Source organism: Micromys minutus (assembly GCF_963924665.1).
Source record: "Micromys minutus genome assembly, chromosome: 7".
NCBI classification, from domain to species: domain Eukaryota; kingdom Metazoa; phylum Chordata; class Mammalia; order Rodentia; family Muridae; genus Micromys; species Micromys minutus.
Window position 1 is genome coordinate 69,944,137 of NC_137976.1, and position 16,213 is coordinate 69,960,349.

Consider the following 16,213-nt stretch of genomic DNA (forward strand, 5'->3'; position numbering starts at 1 on the left):
TTGTTAGAGCAAGATTTTTAAAGATTTATTTATTTTACATATATGAGTACACTGTTGCTGTCTTCAGACACACCAGTAGAGGGCATCAGATCCCATTACAGATGGTTGTGAGCCACCATGTGGTTGCTGAGAATTGAACTCAGGACCTCCGGAAGAGCATCAGTGCTCTTAACCACTGAGCCATCTCTCCAGCCCAGGGCAAAAATTAAAAAATATCCATATATTTACCACCAAGCTTTATTATTGTTTTTTAAAAATAATACTAATAATGTTACTTAAGCATAGTGAAAACTAATTACTGCTGTCAGCTTCCGGCTCTCAGAAGAAGCCTGAAGGCAGCAGAACTGTCTGCCCAGGAAATGGCACCAGGTTTTTCTTTTTTTTAACTGTAACCAGCTTTATTAAAGATACTTTTCATAAACAATCATGGTATTCAGGCAGGGCATGAGCAGACATTCAACAATATACAAGAACTTCCAAATTCCCTTCTTGTATAGACTACCAAAATCAGAAAGCCACTGTAGAACCCAATGAAATCTTCATTCAATGCTTCAAAAAGGGGAAAGTAGCTTAGAGTGAGGGTTGACATTTCACATTAAGGATGTTGCTTAACAACTTTTCACAAGCCGACCCTGACTTTCAGGAAATGAACATGGCAGAATTATCAATCTGAAGATCCACAATCTTTTATAAAAGGAGCCATTGCTCTTCTGAGAACACTCGATGAAGTCATTGCGAAGTCCACATGGTCCAATAGACTAGAAAACCAATCTTGGGGGTCAGGTTCCAACAGGTCTCTGGTTTTAAGGGAATTATGTCTACATTCATGGTACACAGGAGATAGGTTATAAAAATGAATTTAGAGTTTTCCCAGACCACAAGGCATTTTGTGCCTTGGTATCCACCTATGCAGGATCAGGAGCCTTTCAAAATTATCAAGGAAAGAGGTTTTCTGTCCTCAATGCAGCTTGGGTGATATTTTAAAATGTTAGTGACACATGATCCACCCCCCCACCCCACAATGAAGTGTTCTGTGTGCTAACAATATAGTTTAAAAAAAAGTAAAACAAAATTCTGCATTTTTATAAAACTTGATAAAAAATAGTTTTTTCAAACTGTACAGTCACCAGAAGTACACAGTTATCAAAAATGCACACACGTCACTTGGCATCTCCAGCACCTTCAGCTTTCTGTGCCTGGTCTGTTCTGGCATCTCCATTTTCTGCAGGATTATTCGTATCCTTCCCGGCATCGGCTTTCCCCTTCTTCCCCTTGGGTACCTTCTCTCCCTTCTTTGCTGGGGCCTTTTTAGGTTTGGGCTCAGGCTTTGGAGGAGCAGGTTTAGCAGACAACCTTGCAGATCTTCTCTGTGGCTCGTCCTTCACCTTGGCTTTGTCTCCTTTAGCATCCCCTTTAGCCTTTCTTTTGGGCGTGGCTGCGGCTGGGGACATCAGCGCTGAACACGAGTATACAGCTGTGCGCCGGTGCACCGACTTGGTCTGTCCTCGCTGCTTCTTCACACTGTTCCATGGCACCAGTTTATTCAAACAAAGACATAAAACTGAAATTCTGACACACACACACACACACACACACGTTTTCTATTCTCTCTCACTCTCACCAGGGCCAGTGTCACTTCAGATTTGGAACTGTGTGACTCTTGCTTGCTTCCTGTCTTCTAGATCATAAACAATGATGTGCAGTGAGTGAGGGGAGGCGGTGCATCCACAGGCTGAGCAGGAATGGTGAGGCTGTCTGTAATAACACTGAGGTTATCAGGTATAGGGTCTGATGAGGGCTGGTGGACAGCTCTGCTGGGTCCAAGTGTCACCAGTCACCCAGGACAGTGGGAGAGGAACATTTCTGATGCTCTGAATCTCCAATGCCTCGGAATTTAAAAACTGGTCTGTTGCAGTAAATAAAATAAAAATAAGAACCCCACCCCGGTTCCTGCACAGTTCACGCTGTGAGCTTCGAGCAGACTCTGGCTTTGACCCAGGCTGTCTGCTCTGTCACCTGACCAAGACCAGCTCGGGCAAACAACAGGTTCCCCCAGAGCCGGAGTGAGGATTGAAAGAAAAGAGACAAGTTAGTTAAAGTTGACTTTGGCCGGACTTGAGGCCTGAGCCTCATGGCCAAAGCGAAGCTTGGTTTAATCCATCTTTTAAAATCACTTTAATTACATGCAAAAAGGTAACCGGTTCTGAGACAGGGACCAAAGATCCTGTAAATATCTCTAGGTCAGGTGAAAAGGTCAGAGACAAAAATGGATACTGCTGTGCCTACATTCTGAAATCCACCCTTCCCTGAGCTGCATTTCTAAGGACACTGCCTGGAGCTTCAAATATGAATATATTTCCCTATGCCACATTCTTAAAAGCCCTGCCCCAACTTCAGATGTACTTCCTTATAGCCCCATTCTTGAGAGCCCTGATCGAGCTACAGATGCCAATGTGCTTGATACTGTCCCTTACAGGGTGTAGCACAGAAGCCAGTTCCTGCCTATAATCAGCTTTAAGGTGTCCTGAAAAATTAATATTACTCTGCCACCAACAAGGTGCCAAAATTCTCTCCACAGTCACCCCAGCTGCTTCTGACCCAGGCGGTCCACGACTGTCCCAGTGTGCTGTTTTCACTCACTTTCCGTTGGCAGGTTGTTACCACGCCTGACATACACACATCCCAACGCAGCAGCGGGCTTTGTGCATACTGCCACGGCACTTTCTTTTTATCTAATTAAGTCGTCACCTTAAAGAACACACCAAAACACTCATAACAACCTGTATGTATGTGCAGAGAATATTTACATCTGCTGCCATGTTGGCTTCCAGCTCCTTCCTTTTCTACCTCTTCCTCTGGCTCTCCGGTTTCTCCTCACTTCCTTTCCTCCTCCCTCCTTCCTAGACTTTTCACTGCTTACCCTTCCTTCTCATCCAGTGATAGGTTGGACCTGCCTAGCTGCATAGTGACATCATCCTACACATCTCCCTCTCTGTTTACTTTAAAAAAAAACAAAACTTTTCTCTCAAATGTCAGCTGTGCACAACTATTACCATTTGAAAATCATCTAAATGACTATGTTTTCTCAAAGTTAATTAGCTTGGGTAGGCTATACTATATTAGTCTTCAATGCCATCAGAAATCTGAGACTGACCAAATATTTATAAACATAGGAAGCCTAACATGGCTTCCAGAACTGAGACAGGCTGTAGAGACAAAACTCTACCAGCAGTCCCCTGTTAGCAACATGTGAGAGCAAATCTTCGGCCTTCTGGCTCAGGATCAAGTAACAGACCTTTGAAATGCAGAAATCTTGAAGGGCTGATAATTCCGACTTGACAAGGATTATCAGTTGACTATTCTGTAATGTGTCTCTTTCTGGACAGTATTTGTTCGTAGACGAAACAGGCATTTTTTGCCCAGTGGCTGCCTGGCCACAAGATATAACCTCACCTGGAGGCAGAGATGATCCCTATCTTCATTAAGTCCACCAAAGGAGAACTGTTAAGAGCAGATATGTCTCAACAAAAGAAAAATAACAATAAATGTCATAATTTATAGATTTCTGATGTTTTTGAAAATTATCTATCTATATAAGGTAATCTGGACTGTTGTCTGTTAACAGCTGTTTCTGATGAGAATATTTTCAAAATGCCCAAATGGTGAACTAGGAGCCATTAATTTGTTATTTGACCCTTAATTCCTATGTTTAATCAACTCAGAAGTTGCAATGCCAACAATAGAAGGACTGGGTCCAAACCTTGTTTTCTTAGATGTATTGTATAGGCACAATGCCTATATGAAACTAACAATATTAATCTCAATTTTAAATCATTAAGAAAGGTCTGAAGAGATGACTCAGTGGTTAAGAGCACTGACTGCTCTTCCAGAGGACCAGTTCAATTCCCAGCAACTATATCATGGTTCACAACCATCTGGAATGAGATCTGATGCCCTCTTCTGATGTGTCTGAAGACAGCCACAGTGTACTTATATATAATAAATAAATCTTAAAAAATAAATTAATAAGACATTATACCAATAAAAACCTTAAATTTGTATTAAATAAATTCTATACCAATATAAAGATTATAACTTCAAGTTAGCATCAATTACAAAGATTTCTACTAATGTAAGATATGGCTTTAGCTTTGGTCTGGAGAACTTGTCTCTGGCTTTGAGAACTTTGGCTTTTCATTATCTCTCTTCTCTTTTTATTGTTCTTAATTTCTCAATCTACATGTGTGTTTGACTTTAAGGGTTGGAGTGGTTTGAGTAAGTTTGGCCCCCACAGACTCACGTTTAAATGCTTGGCCCAAGGAGTGGCACTATTAGGAAGTATGTCCTTGTTGTAGAAGTGTGCCACTGTGGCTATGGCTTTTGAGACCTTCCTCCTAATTGCCTGGAAGACAGTCTCTCCTGGTTTCCTTTGGATCAAGATGTTGGAGATTTGGTCTGCTGCTTGCATTGTTATTTTAGTTCCCCAAATTCCATGTGATTCTATTTGTAAGACGCTGAGGGTCCCTGCCCCCAGTTGGTTCTGATTGGTAAATAAAGTTGCCTGTAGCCAATAGCTGGGCAGGGAGACAAAGGCTGGACTTTAGGATTCGTGGGCAAAGGGGACTGAGAGGGATGGAGGATCGGATCGCCATGCCAGGAAAACAGTAAGGTCCAGGCCTGAGAGATGCAGAAGAGAGAGCACACCAATCATGTCAGAGCCAGGGAAGAGCAGCCCCAGGGGCCCTCTTGATTGGGTCTGGGGTAGCTCCTTCTCCAGCACCATGTCTGCTGCACACCGCCATGATGATAATGGACTGAACCTCTGAACCTATAAGCCAGCCCCAGTTCAATGCTGTCTTTAAAAGAGTTGCCATGGTCATGGTGTTTTTTCACAGCAATGGAACCCCTAAGACAGGGGTAGAGATGATTTTTAAATTTGTCTGTCTGTCTGTCTGCCTGCCTGCCTGTCTGCCTGCGGGTGTTTTGGTGGCATGCATGTCTATGCAGCATGTGTACACAGTGCCTTAGAATCCCGAAGAGGGCACCAGGTCACCTGGAACGGGAATTGTAGACAGTTGTGAGCATCCATGTGGCTGCTGCGAAGAGCAGCCAGTGCTCCGAACCACAGAGCCATCTCTCTAACCCGTTACATGCTAGACTCTTGTCTAGAGCATTATATTTATTGCTGTGAAGAGACTTGGTCCATTGTAGTCATGACAGGAAGCATGGCAGTGTGCAGGTAGACATGGTGCTGGAGAAGGAGCTCAGAGTTCTGTCTGCAGCAGGAAGAGAAAATGCCACACTGGGCCTGGCTTGAGAAAGAGAACTCAAAACACATCCTTTTGTGACGCTCTTCCTCCAACAAAGCCATACTTATTCCAACAAGACCACGCCTCCTAATAGTACCACGCCCTATAAGCCTATGGGGTCCATTTTCTTTCAGACCACCATGGACTTCTAATTCCTTTCACGCCTTTTCCTAGTCCAGTAAGCCCCTACTGTGCTGCCTACTTTTATGTCAACTTGACGTAAGCTAGTGTTATGGAGCGAACCTCCTTTGAGAAACTGAGAAAATACTATCATAAGATCAGGCAGTAGAAAACTTTCTTCATTAGTGATTGTTGGAGGAGGGCCTAGTCCATTGTGGGTGGGGCCATCCCTGAACTTGTGTTCCTGGGTTCTATAAGAAAGCAGGCTGAGCATACCATGGGGAGCAAGCCAGTGAGCAGCATCCCTCCATGGCCTCTCCGTCAGCTCTTGCTTTCAGGGTCCTGCTCTGACTTCCTTTGATAATGAACTGTGTGTGATATGGAAGATAAGCAGAATAAACCCTTTCTTCCCCAACTTGCTTTTGCTCGCAGTAATACGAGCAATTTTTCATCACAGCAATAGAAACCCTAAAACACCTACTTATCTTTCAAACCCCATTTCCAGTAATCAGTTCTTCCGTGATGACCCCTGGTGAGCCCAGGCCGAGTGGCATCTGTTTGCCAATAAACTGTCACATCTGAAATGCCATAGTACATCTGTGTGCAAATCTGCCTCCTCCACTGAACATAAGCCTGTCAGGTCTGAAAAATGCTTATTTCTTATGTATCCTTATTTCTTTGCACGGTGATACCACAAGCACACTAATGTGTTCAACAAGGGGAGAAAGGAAATGCCCCATCATATGTAGATGCCTTCATCCAACTTAAGGTTTCAGGTGACCAGTTTTTATTCAACAATATTACTGGCTTGAATACGAGGTCATACTGGCTTGAAGATCGAAGGGGTAGAAAGCAAGAATTTCGTTCATCTAGAGAGTTACTATATGGAGGGAAGACCTCATATAACTTATGAAGTTTTAGTATTCACGGGTTTCTATGTGTGTATGTGTATGCATATGCCATGCTGTGGTATACAGGTGGAGGTCAAAAGACAACTTGTTTCTCTCCTTCCACTATCTGCATTCCAGGGGTCCTCAGCCTTGGCAGTAAGCACCTTTACCTGCTGAATCATCTCCCTAGCCCCTTGTATAATAATAATAATAATAATACTTCTGAGATATAAAGTATCTGCCAGGGATCCAGGGATCAATCCCTAGTACAAAAACCATACACAGAAACACAGAAGATATGTACTTTAGGGAGTTCTTTTTTTAGCATATTTACAACAGCAAGCAACTATGACTACTAGCCAGGATATCTTCTTATCTGTGAAAAGTGCTGAACGTATCCTGGTGCCAAGATGGGAGGAGAAAGGGGGTTACAGAGGAAAAAATGCATTCCAGGACAGGGAACAGCATGTTCGAGGGTAGGTTATTCTGAGAAAGCAACATTCGAGGGCAGGTTCTTCCAGGGAAATGGAACAGTATGTGCAAAGGGGCAGAGTTCTGAGAAGGCCCAGGCATTGGAAAGTGTCGGGGAGGTGGGGTTCATTGTGAGGAAGTGGCTGAGATATTTCCCAAATGAGGAATCTGAATGAAGCCAGGTGAAGACACTTTCCCCTGTACTGACTTGACAGAAGACATCTAAGGGACACTATTAAACACTACCGTGTACACAGATGCTGGGACATCTCAGTTACACCATGCTGGCTTTGGCCCCATCTTCCAGCACGGTTTCATTTTCTTCCAGATTCTCACATTATCCAAAAACATTGACCATATTAACCTTGATTAGGATAATCATGCCCCCTGTGGCTATGTGGCTCAAAAAGTTAATGCTAACACGATCCCATCAAAAAGTATCTCTGGCCAGAGGCAGATATATTTCCATACTGAAAATCCAGGATGAAGACTTGGTCCTCTGTGGACTGTCAGACTCAACTATGTTTACCACAAGTGTCTTAAGCCTGTGTGTGTCTATGAACTGCTTGCTGCCTCCCAGGGTTTCAGTAATCCCACCTACAAAGTGGGATTAGGAAATGCTGTCCTGGCCACCTCTTTGCTACTGTGGTACAGAGAATCAACAGGAAGCTATAGACTTCTCTACTGCTTCTGAAACTCTTGGAGAAAATGCCAACATAGTGTCTTAGTTAGGGTTTCCATTGCTGTGAACAGACACCACAACCAAAGCAACTCTTATAAAACCAAACATTTAACTGGGGCTGGTTTACGGATTCAGAGGTTTAGTCTGTTATCATCATGGCAGAAAGCACTACAGGATGCAGGCAGACTTGGTGCTGGAGAGGGAGCTGAGAGTTCTGCACATTGACCCACAGACATCCAGGAGAGACTGGCATCCTTGGACAGCTAGGAAGAAGCTCTCTTCTGCAATGGGTAGATCCTGAGCATAGGAGGAGACCTCCAAGGCCCATCCCCACAGTGACACACTTCTTCTAACAAGGCCACCCCTCCTAAAAGTACCATTTGCTATGGGCCAAACATATTCAAACCACCACACGTAAGTTTTAGAAAGAGACGTGAATACTTGCAGAATGTCCCCAGACTTCTGATCCTAAAGTCTCATCTTGCTTCACTAGGTTTACAAGATCACCCAGGAGCTCTATCTGACAACCATTTCATCTCTCTAGGGGAGGCGGATGTTGGGAAACTCTAGAGAAACAACCAGGAGTGACTTTTTTAGGTAGGAGCAAGAACCTCTATAGATTTCTGGTTTTCCCTTGGAGGTTGCCCCTGCCATCCCCAAAGGTTTCCTGGCTCCTTTCCTATCACAGGAAATCTATTGCCTCTAAGAACTGTGGCTACTGCATGTTGATTTTTTTTAAAGGTTTATTTATTTATTATATATAAGTACACTGTAGCTGTCTTCAGACACACCAGAAGAGGGCATCAGATCTCATTACAGATGGTTGTGGGCCACCATGTGGTTGCTGGGAATTGAACTCAGGACCTCTGGAAGAGCAGTCAGAGCCATCTCTCTAGCCCGACTGTTGATCTTGATGTCAAGGTGATGGGATTTGGGATCATCGGGCAACCAAATCCATGGGCCTGACTCTGAGGGACTGGCTTTAGGTGGGAAGAGCCATTCTAAATGTGGGTGGCAGTACTGTCCACGGGCTGGGCCACTAAGTTGCAGGGAGAGGAATTGAGCTGAACATCAGCCTTTATTCTCTCTGCTTCCTGACTATACACCCAACGCAAGCAGCTTCTTCACACCCCGGCCACCATGCCTTCCCTGCCAGGATGGCTGGTACTCTCAAAACGTGAGAAAACGGAGATGAGTATCGAAAACTGGTGCTCAGAGGTGGGCTCACGGGTGTGATAATCCTGCCTATGTGGTAAGAACTTGGAACTGGCTTCTAGGAAGACTGGACGTTTGAAACTAGAAAAGCCCTAGAAAGCTGTAGGCAGAATTCAATAGGCCAGGCTGGTGGAAATTTGGAAAACTAGTATGTCAAATATGGGCAGTGGAAACTCAGCTCGTGAGGTTCCTGAGGAGAACAAGAACCCTATCGAGAACTCGGCTGGGGCTGCCCCTTGATTGTGTCCCAAGAACCTGACTGAGGCTGAATTCAAAAATAATGGGACTAATGTGCTTGGTGGAGGGAATTTCAAGCCAGGCCGCCACTCAGACTGCAGTGCAGCTGTGGGTCACTGCTCTTAGTCAGGCCTACAGTGTCTCAGGAAAGATTAAATCGTGGCAGTGCTGTTTCCCTGCCCTACCACTCCACACTGGCCTCCAGGCTTGTTCCCACACTAGTTCCAGCACCAGCCCCCCACCCCCGCACCCATCCCTGTGATCCAGGTAGTCGGAAGAGTTACTGCAACATCATAGTTAGAGAAAGCAAAAAGTGGAAAAACGTAAAGTTTGAGTAGGAAAAGAATGTCAACAAGTTACAGTTTCAGACAAGGCAGGCTCGAAAGCCTCTGTAACTATTAAAGGAGACAGTACCATCGTGAAACGGGTCTCTGCACTGGGACAACAGGAGAGATACTCTGAGGGGAAGATCCCATTTATTAAGATTTCCAAATACAAATTTATCTGACAGAAGATAATACTACTGAAGGGATTCTTTACTCAGAAAACAAAGAAATAGCCCAAAACAAACAACAACCCCTCCAAACAAACAAACAAGAAATATTTAGGAAAAATGTGTTTCTCTGGGATCAGAACACCAAGGCCAACAGAACCATGGTCCAAGAGGAAAGTGGGGCAGTCTCCATCTTGAGCTGGGAGTAGAACCTGGTATCAGCATCCACATGATACTAGTTGTAAGCATGACAGACAGATAGAGGAGGGGTCACAGGATATAGCATCACAGTTCCAGAGAGTCACCAAGGCTGGGCTATGTGTGGCAGGGTTGATGCCCCTGCAAAGAATCCCCGTGAGCTCTGACAAGATGAAGCCTGACCTGCACTGGAGACTGCAGAATGCTGAAGACAATGAAAACAGGGAAACCTAGGAGGGAAACTGCATGTGTCAAATGATGCCAGCCCCAAAGAGAGGCTATGCTTGCTGCAGGGTGGCAGAGCTGGTAGAGCAGGGCTACCCAAGCCCTCTGGAGCCCAGAGGGGTCCTCAGGAGTCCCAGACGGCCAGGAACTGCAGGACCTTGTTTGCCCTGCTGCATGTTGTTTCTGTTTTAGTCAGATTTCCCCCCTTGCTATGATTTTCCTCCCTCTGGAATGGGAGTCTTTATAAGTGCCACTGTAACTGGAAATGGGCAATTTGTTTATTAACTGTATGCTGGTTCTTAACTAAGTGAAAACCTTAAGTCTTTAGAGACCTGGGACTTTCAAACAGTGTCAGGAATATTTAAGACTCCAGGGGCTTTTAGAACTGGACTATGTTCATTACGAGAAGAAAGCAAAACTTTAGGGGTCTGGGGTGGAATATTACGATGCTTAATTTTGTCAATTTGATGAGATTTTGAATCACTATGGATGACTCAGGTCTAGGCTGGGGGCACTATGGATATAGGCAGCAGAGTTTCATGGCAGGGGTTCTAGAGAGAAAAAAAAAAAAAAAAAAAAAAAAAAAAAAAAAAAAAAAAAAAAAAAAAAACAAGAAAAAAGCAAGCGAGATGAACACCAGCATTCAGCTTTGAAGGCCAGCCAGTTTCTGTCCCTATGGCCAGGAAAGACTGTCTCCTCAAACTGTGAGCCAAAATAAGCCCTTCTTTCCTTCAACTTCTTTTGACTGATACTTTGTTGCTGCGCCAAGAACAGTCAAAAACACAAGAGGTAGGCAGAAACCTGTACTTTGTGATTACTAATCCTGGACTTCTTCATGAAGCATGGTTTACAAGACAGGACAGAACACACCAAAGATAGTCAAAAGCTGTTTCCCAGAAAGGAGTCTGAAAGTAATCCCATTGACAATAATCCCACTTACAGAGTAAGAGAGTCCTCCCCTGTCCCCAGAATCCACAGAGTAAGAGAGTCCTCCCCTGTCCCCAGAATCCACAGAGTAAGAGTCCTCCCCTGTCCCCAGAATCCACAGAGTAAGAGAGTCCTCCCCCACCCCCCAGAACCCAGAGTAAGAGAGTCCTCCCGTCCCCCAGAATCCACAGAGTAAGAGAGTCCTCCCCCACCCCCCAGAACCCACCTATGCCAAGAATCTGTGTGACATGTATGCCGCTCTCCAGAGCAGCCATGGTTCAGCCACAAACACTTGACATGTTTGAAAATGTAATGCAAAACACAAAAGGCTTACTAACCTTTCAGGGAGGGAGACCACCAACCCTTGGCGAATCCTTGTCTTTTGTAGCCTGTAACTAGGATTCACTGCGAATAGGCAAACATATCCTTACAAAGATGACCAGCCTAATTAGGAGTGCTTGTGTAAGTATTCCAGTCTGCGGTGATCTGTGCACAAACTACGTGTTTCCATTTGCGAGTTTCTCCCACGTTTCACTTAGGAAGCATCTATTCCTGGTTTATCTGTAAGTCTGGGGAACACCATCAAAGCCCCATTTCCAGTTCGAGGAGCAGTAAAATCCAGAGAGGAAAATGGGTGACTTTTTTGACGAAAGCTAGAATCGAAATGTCTGTAAATATCTAGATGAGAAAGAATTCATCATTTCCTTATCAAGACAGGTAATTAAGAACAGCGGCCCCCCCCCCCCAGTTTTTAAGTTTCCCTGGGCCAAGAAATGGGGCAAAGTGCAGTGTGTCACACACTATCAGTCAGCCTTTTATGCTGCTCTCATAAGGGGTGGTTGTTTGATTTCCTTTAGGGAAAAAAGTCAGGCTCAGGGATGTGGGTACACTTTGTGGCATTCTGCTGGGTCTGAGTATAGAGCACACAAGCGGTCAACCCTATGCCCCACAGTGATTTCTCCACCCAGACATACCACCACTGAAACCCTCCAAAAACCAAGAACGCTCCCCGGATCACGCTCAGAAGTCCTTAGCCACACCTCACCTCAACATCCCTCCATTCTCTTCTGTAGCCCTTCATTTCCACGATTCCCACGGGACCATGTGACTTAGACCGCTGCCTGGCAATCTGTCTGGCTCCTTCCTGGGAGAGGGTCTAGGACCCTGCCTCTTCCGTCCTCCTCGAGGAAGGACAACTCTCCTCTTTAGTCCCTTCCAGGGCTCAGGGAACGCCTACCAAGCCTGGGACTGAAACCCGCCACTCAGTCTGGTGTCTCCGCCACCACCTGGCCTCCGCTGGACTCGGGTCTGGCTCTCCTTTCTTGGTTGGGGAAACTGAGGCTTGGCGGCGCGATAACTTTTCTAGGATACCCGGTCTGGGGGAGGGGACCCGTGTGTTCCTTCGTCCTTTGACCACATGCGCCCCCCTCTCCAAGAGCTTGGCTCACAGCGAGTCTCCGGATCCGTGCATGGCTCGGGACGCGCCGAGAAAGTTGTCAGCCGTGGCGTGCAGAGCTCTCCTCGAGGTGCACCTCACTGGCCCTGCGCCCACGTCGCGTCCACCTTGCGCACACCCCACCCACGACCGCGCCCCTCGCCTCCCGCGCGTCGCCTCGCTCCTCCGCTCCCGGCCCCGCTCGGGCGGCCGCCGCCGCTTCCGCCCGCCGGGCGCGCAGCCTGGGAGCGCCGAGCCCTCGGAGCGCGCGGCGCGGGACGGGCAGGGCGCGCACTCTCGGCGGTGCACACGCCGCTCCAACTCTCAGGCGCGCGGGGAGCGTCGGCCCGCCGCCGCCCCGGCACCCGGAGGCAGAGCGAGCGCTTTGTCCGCACGCCCGCCCGGGACTCTGCCCGGAGGAGGCAGCCGCGCCGAGTCCCCGCCTCCGCCTCTGCCCCCGGGCGGGCCGGGCCGGCCGCGGTGGGGGGAGCCAGGCTGAGGGTGGGGGCGGGGGCGGGCGCAGGAGGAGAGAGGAGGGCAGCGGAGACGGCGGGAGCGCCGGGTGCCGGGCCGGGGGAGCCGCGGGCTCTCTGGAAGACGCGGATGATGAACAAGCTGTACATCGGGAACCTGAGCCCCGCCGTCACCGCCGACGACCTCCGGCAGCTCTTCGGGGACAGGAAGCTGCCCCTGGCGGGACAGGTCCTACTCAAGTCTGGCTACGCCTTCGTGGACTACCCCGACCAGAACTGGGCCATCCGCGCCATCGAGACCCTCTCGGGTGAGCACTCGCGCTGCCCACGCCGCGTCTAGCTGGCTCGGGACGGCGGCAGCGGGGAGGCCGAGCCCCATGGGCCGCACCCGCCGCGACTCCCGAGCCCTCACGCTCACTTTCACGCACCAGCCCCGCGACTCTCGCGGCGGGCTGGCTCCGGAATGGCCGACCGCCCTGCCCCCACTGCGGGGTCTAACAGACCCTCGGGCCTCAGAGTCGGGGCGACCCTGTGCCCCTCCGAGGATCCCCAGGCTCGCTGGCTCTCTAGGAGCGCCCCTGAAGTGCCCTACTGCTCTCCGGAGCTTCCCCCGCCCCCACCTTTTCAGAGTCCCCCGTTTTTTTTCTTGGCCCTTCTAGTACCCCCTTTGCCAGGGACCCCCCCCCCAAATCCAGCATCTCCTCTCCTCCTAGCCAGACCTTCCTTCTTCCCATGCCTCGTGCCAAAGACCTCTCGCCCTCTGTCGTCTCCCAAGCTGCACTCTCCTTTTGAGACCCCCTCTTGTCTTCTGGCCCCCCACTTTGGGCATCTCCTGGACTTCACCTACTGAACCCTTCGAAGTCTTGGGGTTTCTCCCACCCGGCCCTTATCGGACCGCACATCTCCCTCGGTCCTTTCCCGAAGCTCAGTTCCCTCTCTCTGGTCTCGGAAGCGCTCCTATTTTTTCCTGAATTTTTTGTCCGATTTTATTGAGAAGAACTCGGGGCTGGGGGCTTTCCGCCTCCCGTCTCCCCGCCTCCTGCTCGGCCAGAAGCACCTTTTTACGAGGTACCCTGTCTCAACTCGGTGGGGGCCCGGGCTGAGAACCGGGAAAGAGGCGACCGGGGGGCCGGCGAGCGCACTGGAGCCCAGACGGGAGTCGGAGCGCGACACACTCGCCCGCGCGCGCGCTCCCAGCTCGCATCCCGCACACGCACGCGGCGGACCACGCTCCCGGGGGACTGCGACCCCCTACCCCGCAAGGGAACCCCCTTTCCTTGGGTAACCTGTGCGGTGGGGCGAGCTGGCGAGACCTGGGGGTCACCCCAAAGCAGGCGGCCGCAGAGCCAGGGACTCCAGCGCGTGTCCCCGAGACCGCTGGTAGGGAGGGCAGGGGGTGAGCGCCCGGGAGCCTCCGGGTCCCAGGGTGGCGGGATGGGGTCCTGGGGGCCGGAGAGACCGAGGCGCGCCAGCCCTGCAGCTTGAGTTTCAAATGAGCTCATCTTTTCAAATTGGCGCCGCTCTTTATTAAATGAGTTTTTCCGGTAATGCCACCCACAGCTATACCTGGGGTCCGAACCGGGCTTGCGCCCGTCCCTCCTCGCCGGCCACCCGGGGCGCCCACTTTTCATCACAGTTGGCGCTAAGTTCGCCCAGCTGCGGCCGGGTGGAGGACCCCTTGAAGGTTCCAGAAGGCGGAGCCCGAGCGTGGAGTAGTGTGCGTGCCCCTCCTTGACCCCCGCGGGTTTGACTCTGGGAGGTTCTGAGTGCTTTAAATTTCTGTTTTAAAGGTAAAGTGGAATTGCATGGGAAAATCATGGAAGTTGATTACTCAGTCTCTAAAAAGCTAAGGTAAATATATTTTGCCTAGTTTCTTTCTTTCTTTTTTTCTTTACCCCTTCTGTGATTGATTGGGCTTCCATACGTATAACTATAAAAACACGCTCAGCTTAAAAAAAAAAAGATGTCTCTCTGGTTTTTAAAGGGGCTTGTGTTGGTTTTGTGAGTGGAGATGCTAGCTTAGAAAGTTATTGTTTCTGTGTATTATTTTACTTTCATTATATAAGGTGTTTTCTGTGCTTGCAGACTGGTTGGTGCCTAATTAAGGGGTCGGAATGGAGAACACTAAGTGGATTCAGTTGGCTGTGACCGATTAAGTTGTTTATCATAAATTGCCTTTTGCTCCTACTGCCACCCCTAACCCTAGCACAATAGCAAACTTCCTGAGAGATGTTAAGAGTAAATATTTACTGTGTCAGCTGAATTGCTTAACCAAACCGTGCGATTAGTTATTTTTTTGCATAGTTTAGTGATGAATTATAAAATAATAATAAAATAATATAAAGTAAATGAGCAGGTTTTTGCACCGTATTCTAAAGAAGTAGCATGTTTGTGTTGGATTCGGGGAGGAGCCAGACTTTAATAACTGAAGCTCTGGGCTTCGTTGTTACTGTTGCTTTAGAGAAAGGTTGGGGGGGGGGGGGGGATAAACAATGTCGCGGTGAAGTGAATAGTTAGCTATTGTTAATGAAGGAGTAACACGCTTTGTGGGGGTTGGGCTTCCCCAGTGATTCTCTATGAAAGAACGAAGGAGAACATCTTTGTTTAAAGCTCTTTGTGGACTTTAAATTGGGAGCCTTTATTCTTTCTACCCCCACCCACCACGTGTCCTAACTTAGGTTTTTTTTTTTTTTTTTTTTAAATCCTATTATCGAACGTTTCTTCTTTACCGTTCTTCATTAAGTATCTGAACTGGGGAGGCTAAGTCAGATTTTTCCACCTTCTTAGTCTGAGGGGGAAAGCTCTGTCAGGATTGAGAACATTTTAAAACAAGTTAATTTTATAAATACGTGGATGTGTTGGAGGGTTTTTAAAAACACTGTGTGCACAGTTCTGCATACATCGTAATGTAACAGAATCTGTTTGGAAAATGAGTGTGCCACATTAGAAAACTCCTTAATACTTTTGGTTTTGAAAAGTCCAGAATCATGATTTATAGTCTGGGCTATTATACTGAAGGGATTCTTATGTTGGAAATCGTGGCTCTCTGTAAAGTGTCCTATGCTTCAATTTTCCTTTAATGTTATCATTTTAAGTTGGGATGTTTAAGGGGATGTTTTCTGGGATGTTAAACTCCTACTGTAAGTTTTAGCCACTGGTCTCCTAACAGTTGAAGATTTGATGGCTAACATGAGAACCAATGAGAACCCTCAAGGCAGAGGTACATCTATAAATATTTCATTTGTGTTGACTTGCCTTGCTCTTGTGAATCTGTTTGGAGATTGAAATGAACAAGTCACTAATTTTTAATTGAGGTTATTTGATGTCCCATTATTCCACGATGCAGTGGATATCACTCAGTTTCCAAAATAAGTGAAGAACTGGTCTATTTAAAGTCATCTCGATCACCTAAAACTTAGCAACAAAAAGACCACTCTGGTTTGTTTTTAAATGTAGGGGTTGTTGGGCTTTTTGGCTGAAGTGTAATGTAATTCGGCTTATATGTGTTCAAAAGTAGTCATGTCACAAGTTGTAACAT

General features: G+C 47.5%; 2 protein-coding genes across 4 annotated transcripts in view; one reads left to right on the top strand and one right to left on the bottom strand.

Annotated features, from left to right (window-relative positions):
* Positions 1-1,160: 1,160 nt before the first annotated feature.
* On the bottom strand, positions 1,161-2,964 carry LOC308422913 (non-histone chromosomal protein HMG-17-like; the record flags this gene model as incomplete). The annotated part of the gene is made up of 2 exons (XM_080919537.1): positions 1,161-1,521; positions 2,921-2,964. The coding sequence occupies 2 exons, from the start codon at positions 2,962-2,964 to the stop codon at positions 1,161-1,163; spliced, it is 405 nt and encodes a 134-aa protein (XP_080775663.1).
* A 9,841-nt stretch (positions 2,965-12,805) lies between these two features.
* Positions 12,806-16,213, top strand: part of IGF2BP2 (insulin like growth factor 2 mRNA binding protein 2) — a gene marked incomplete at both ends in the record, with an annotated part of 89,488 nt that continues 86,080 nt past the window's right edge. For all 3 annotated transcript variants that reach the window (XM_080919564.1, XM_080919565.1, XM_080919566.1), the window contains 2 exons: positions 12,806-12,983; positions 14,466-14,526. In XM_080919564.1, coding sequence (XP_080775690.1) covers positions 12,806-12,983; positions 14,466-14,526 — 239 coding nt within the window. The remainder of the gene's footprint in view (positions 12,984-14,465; positions 14,527-16,213) is intronic.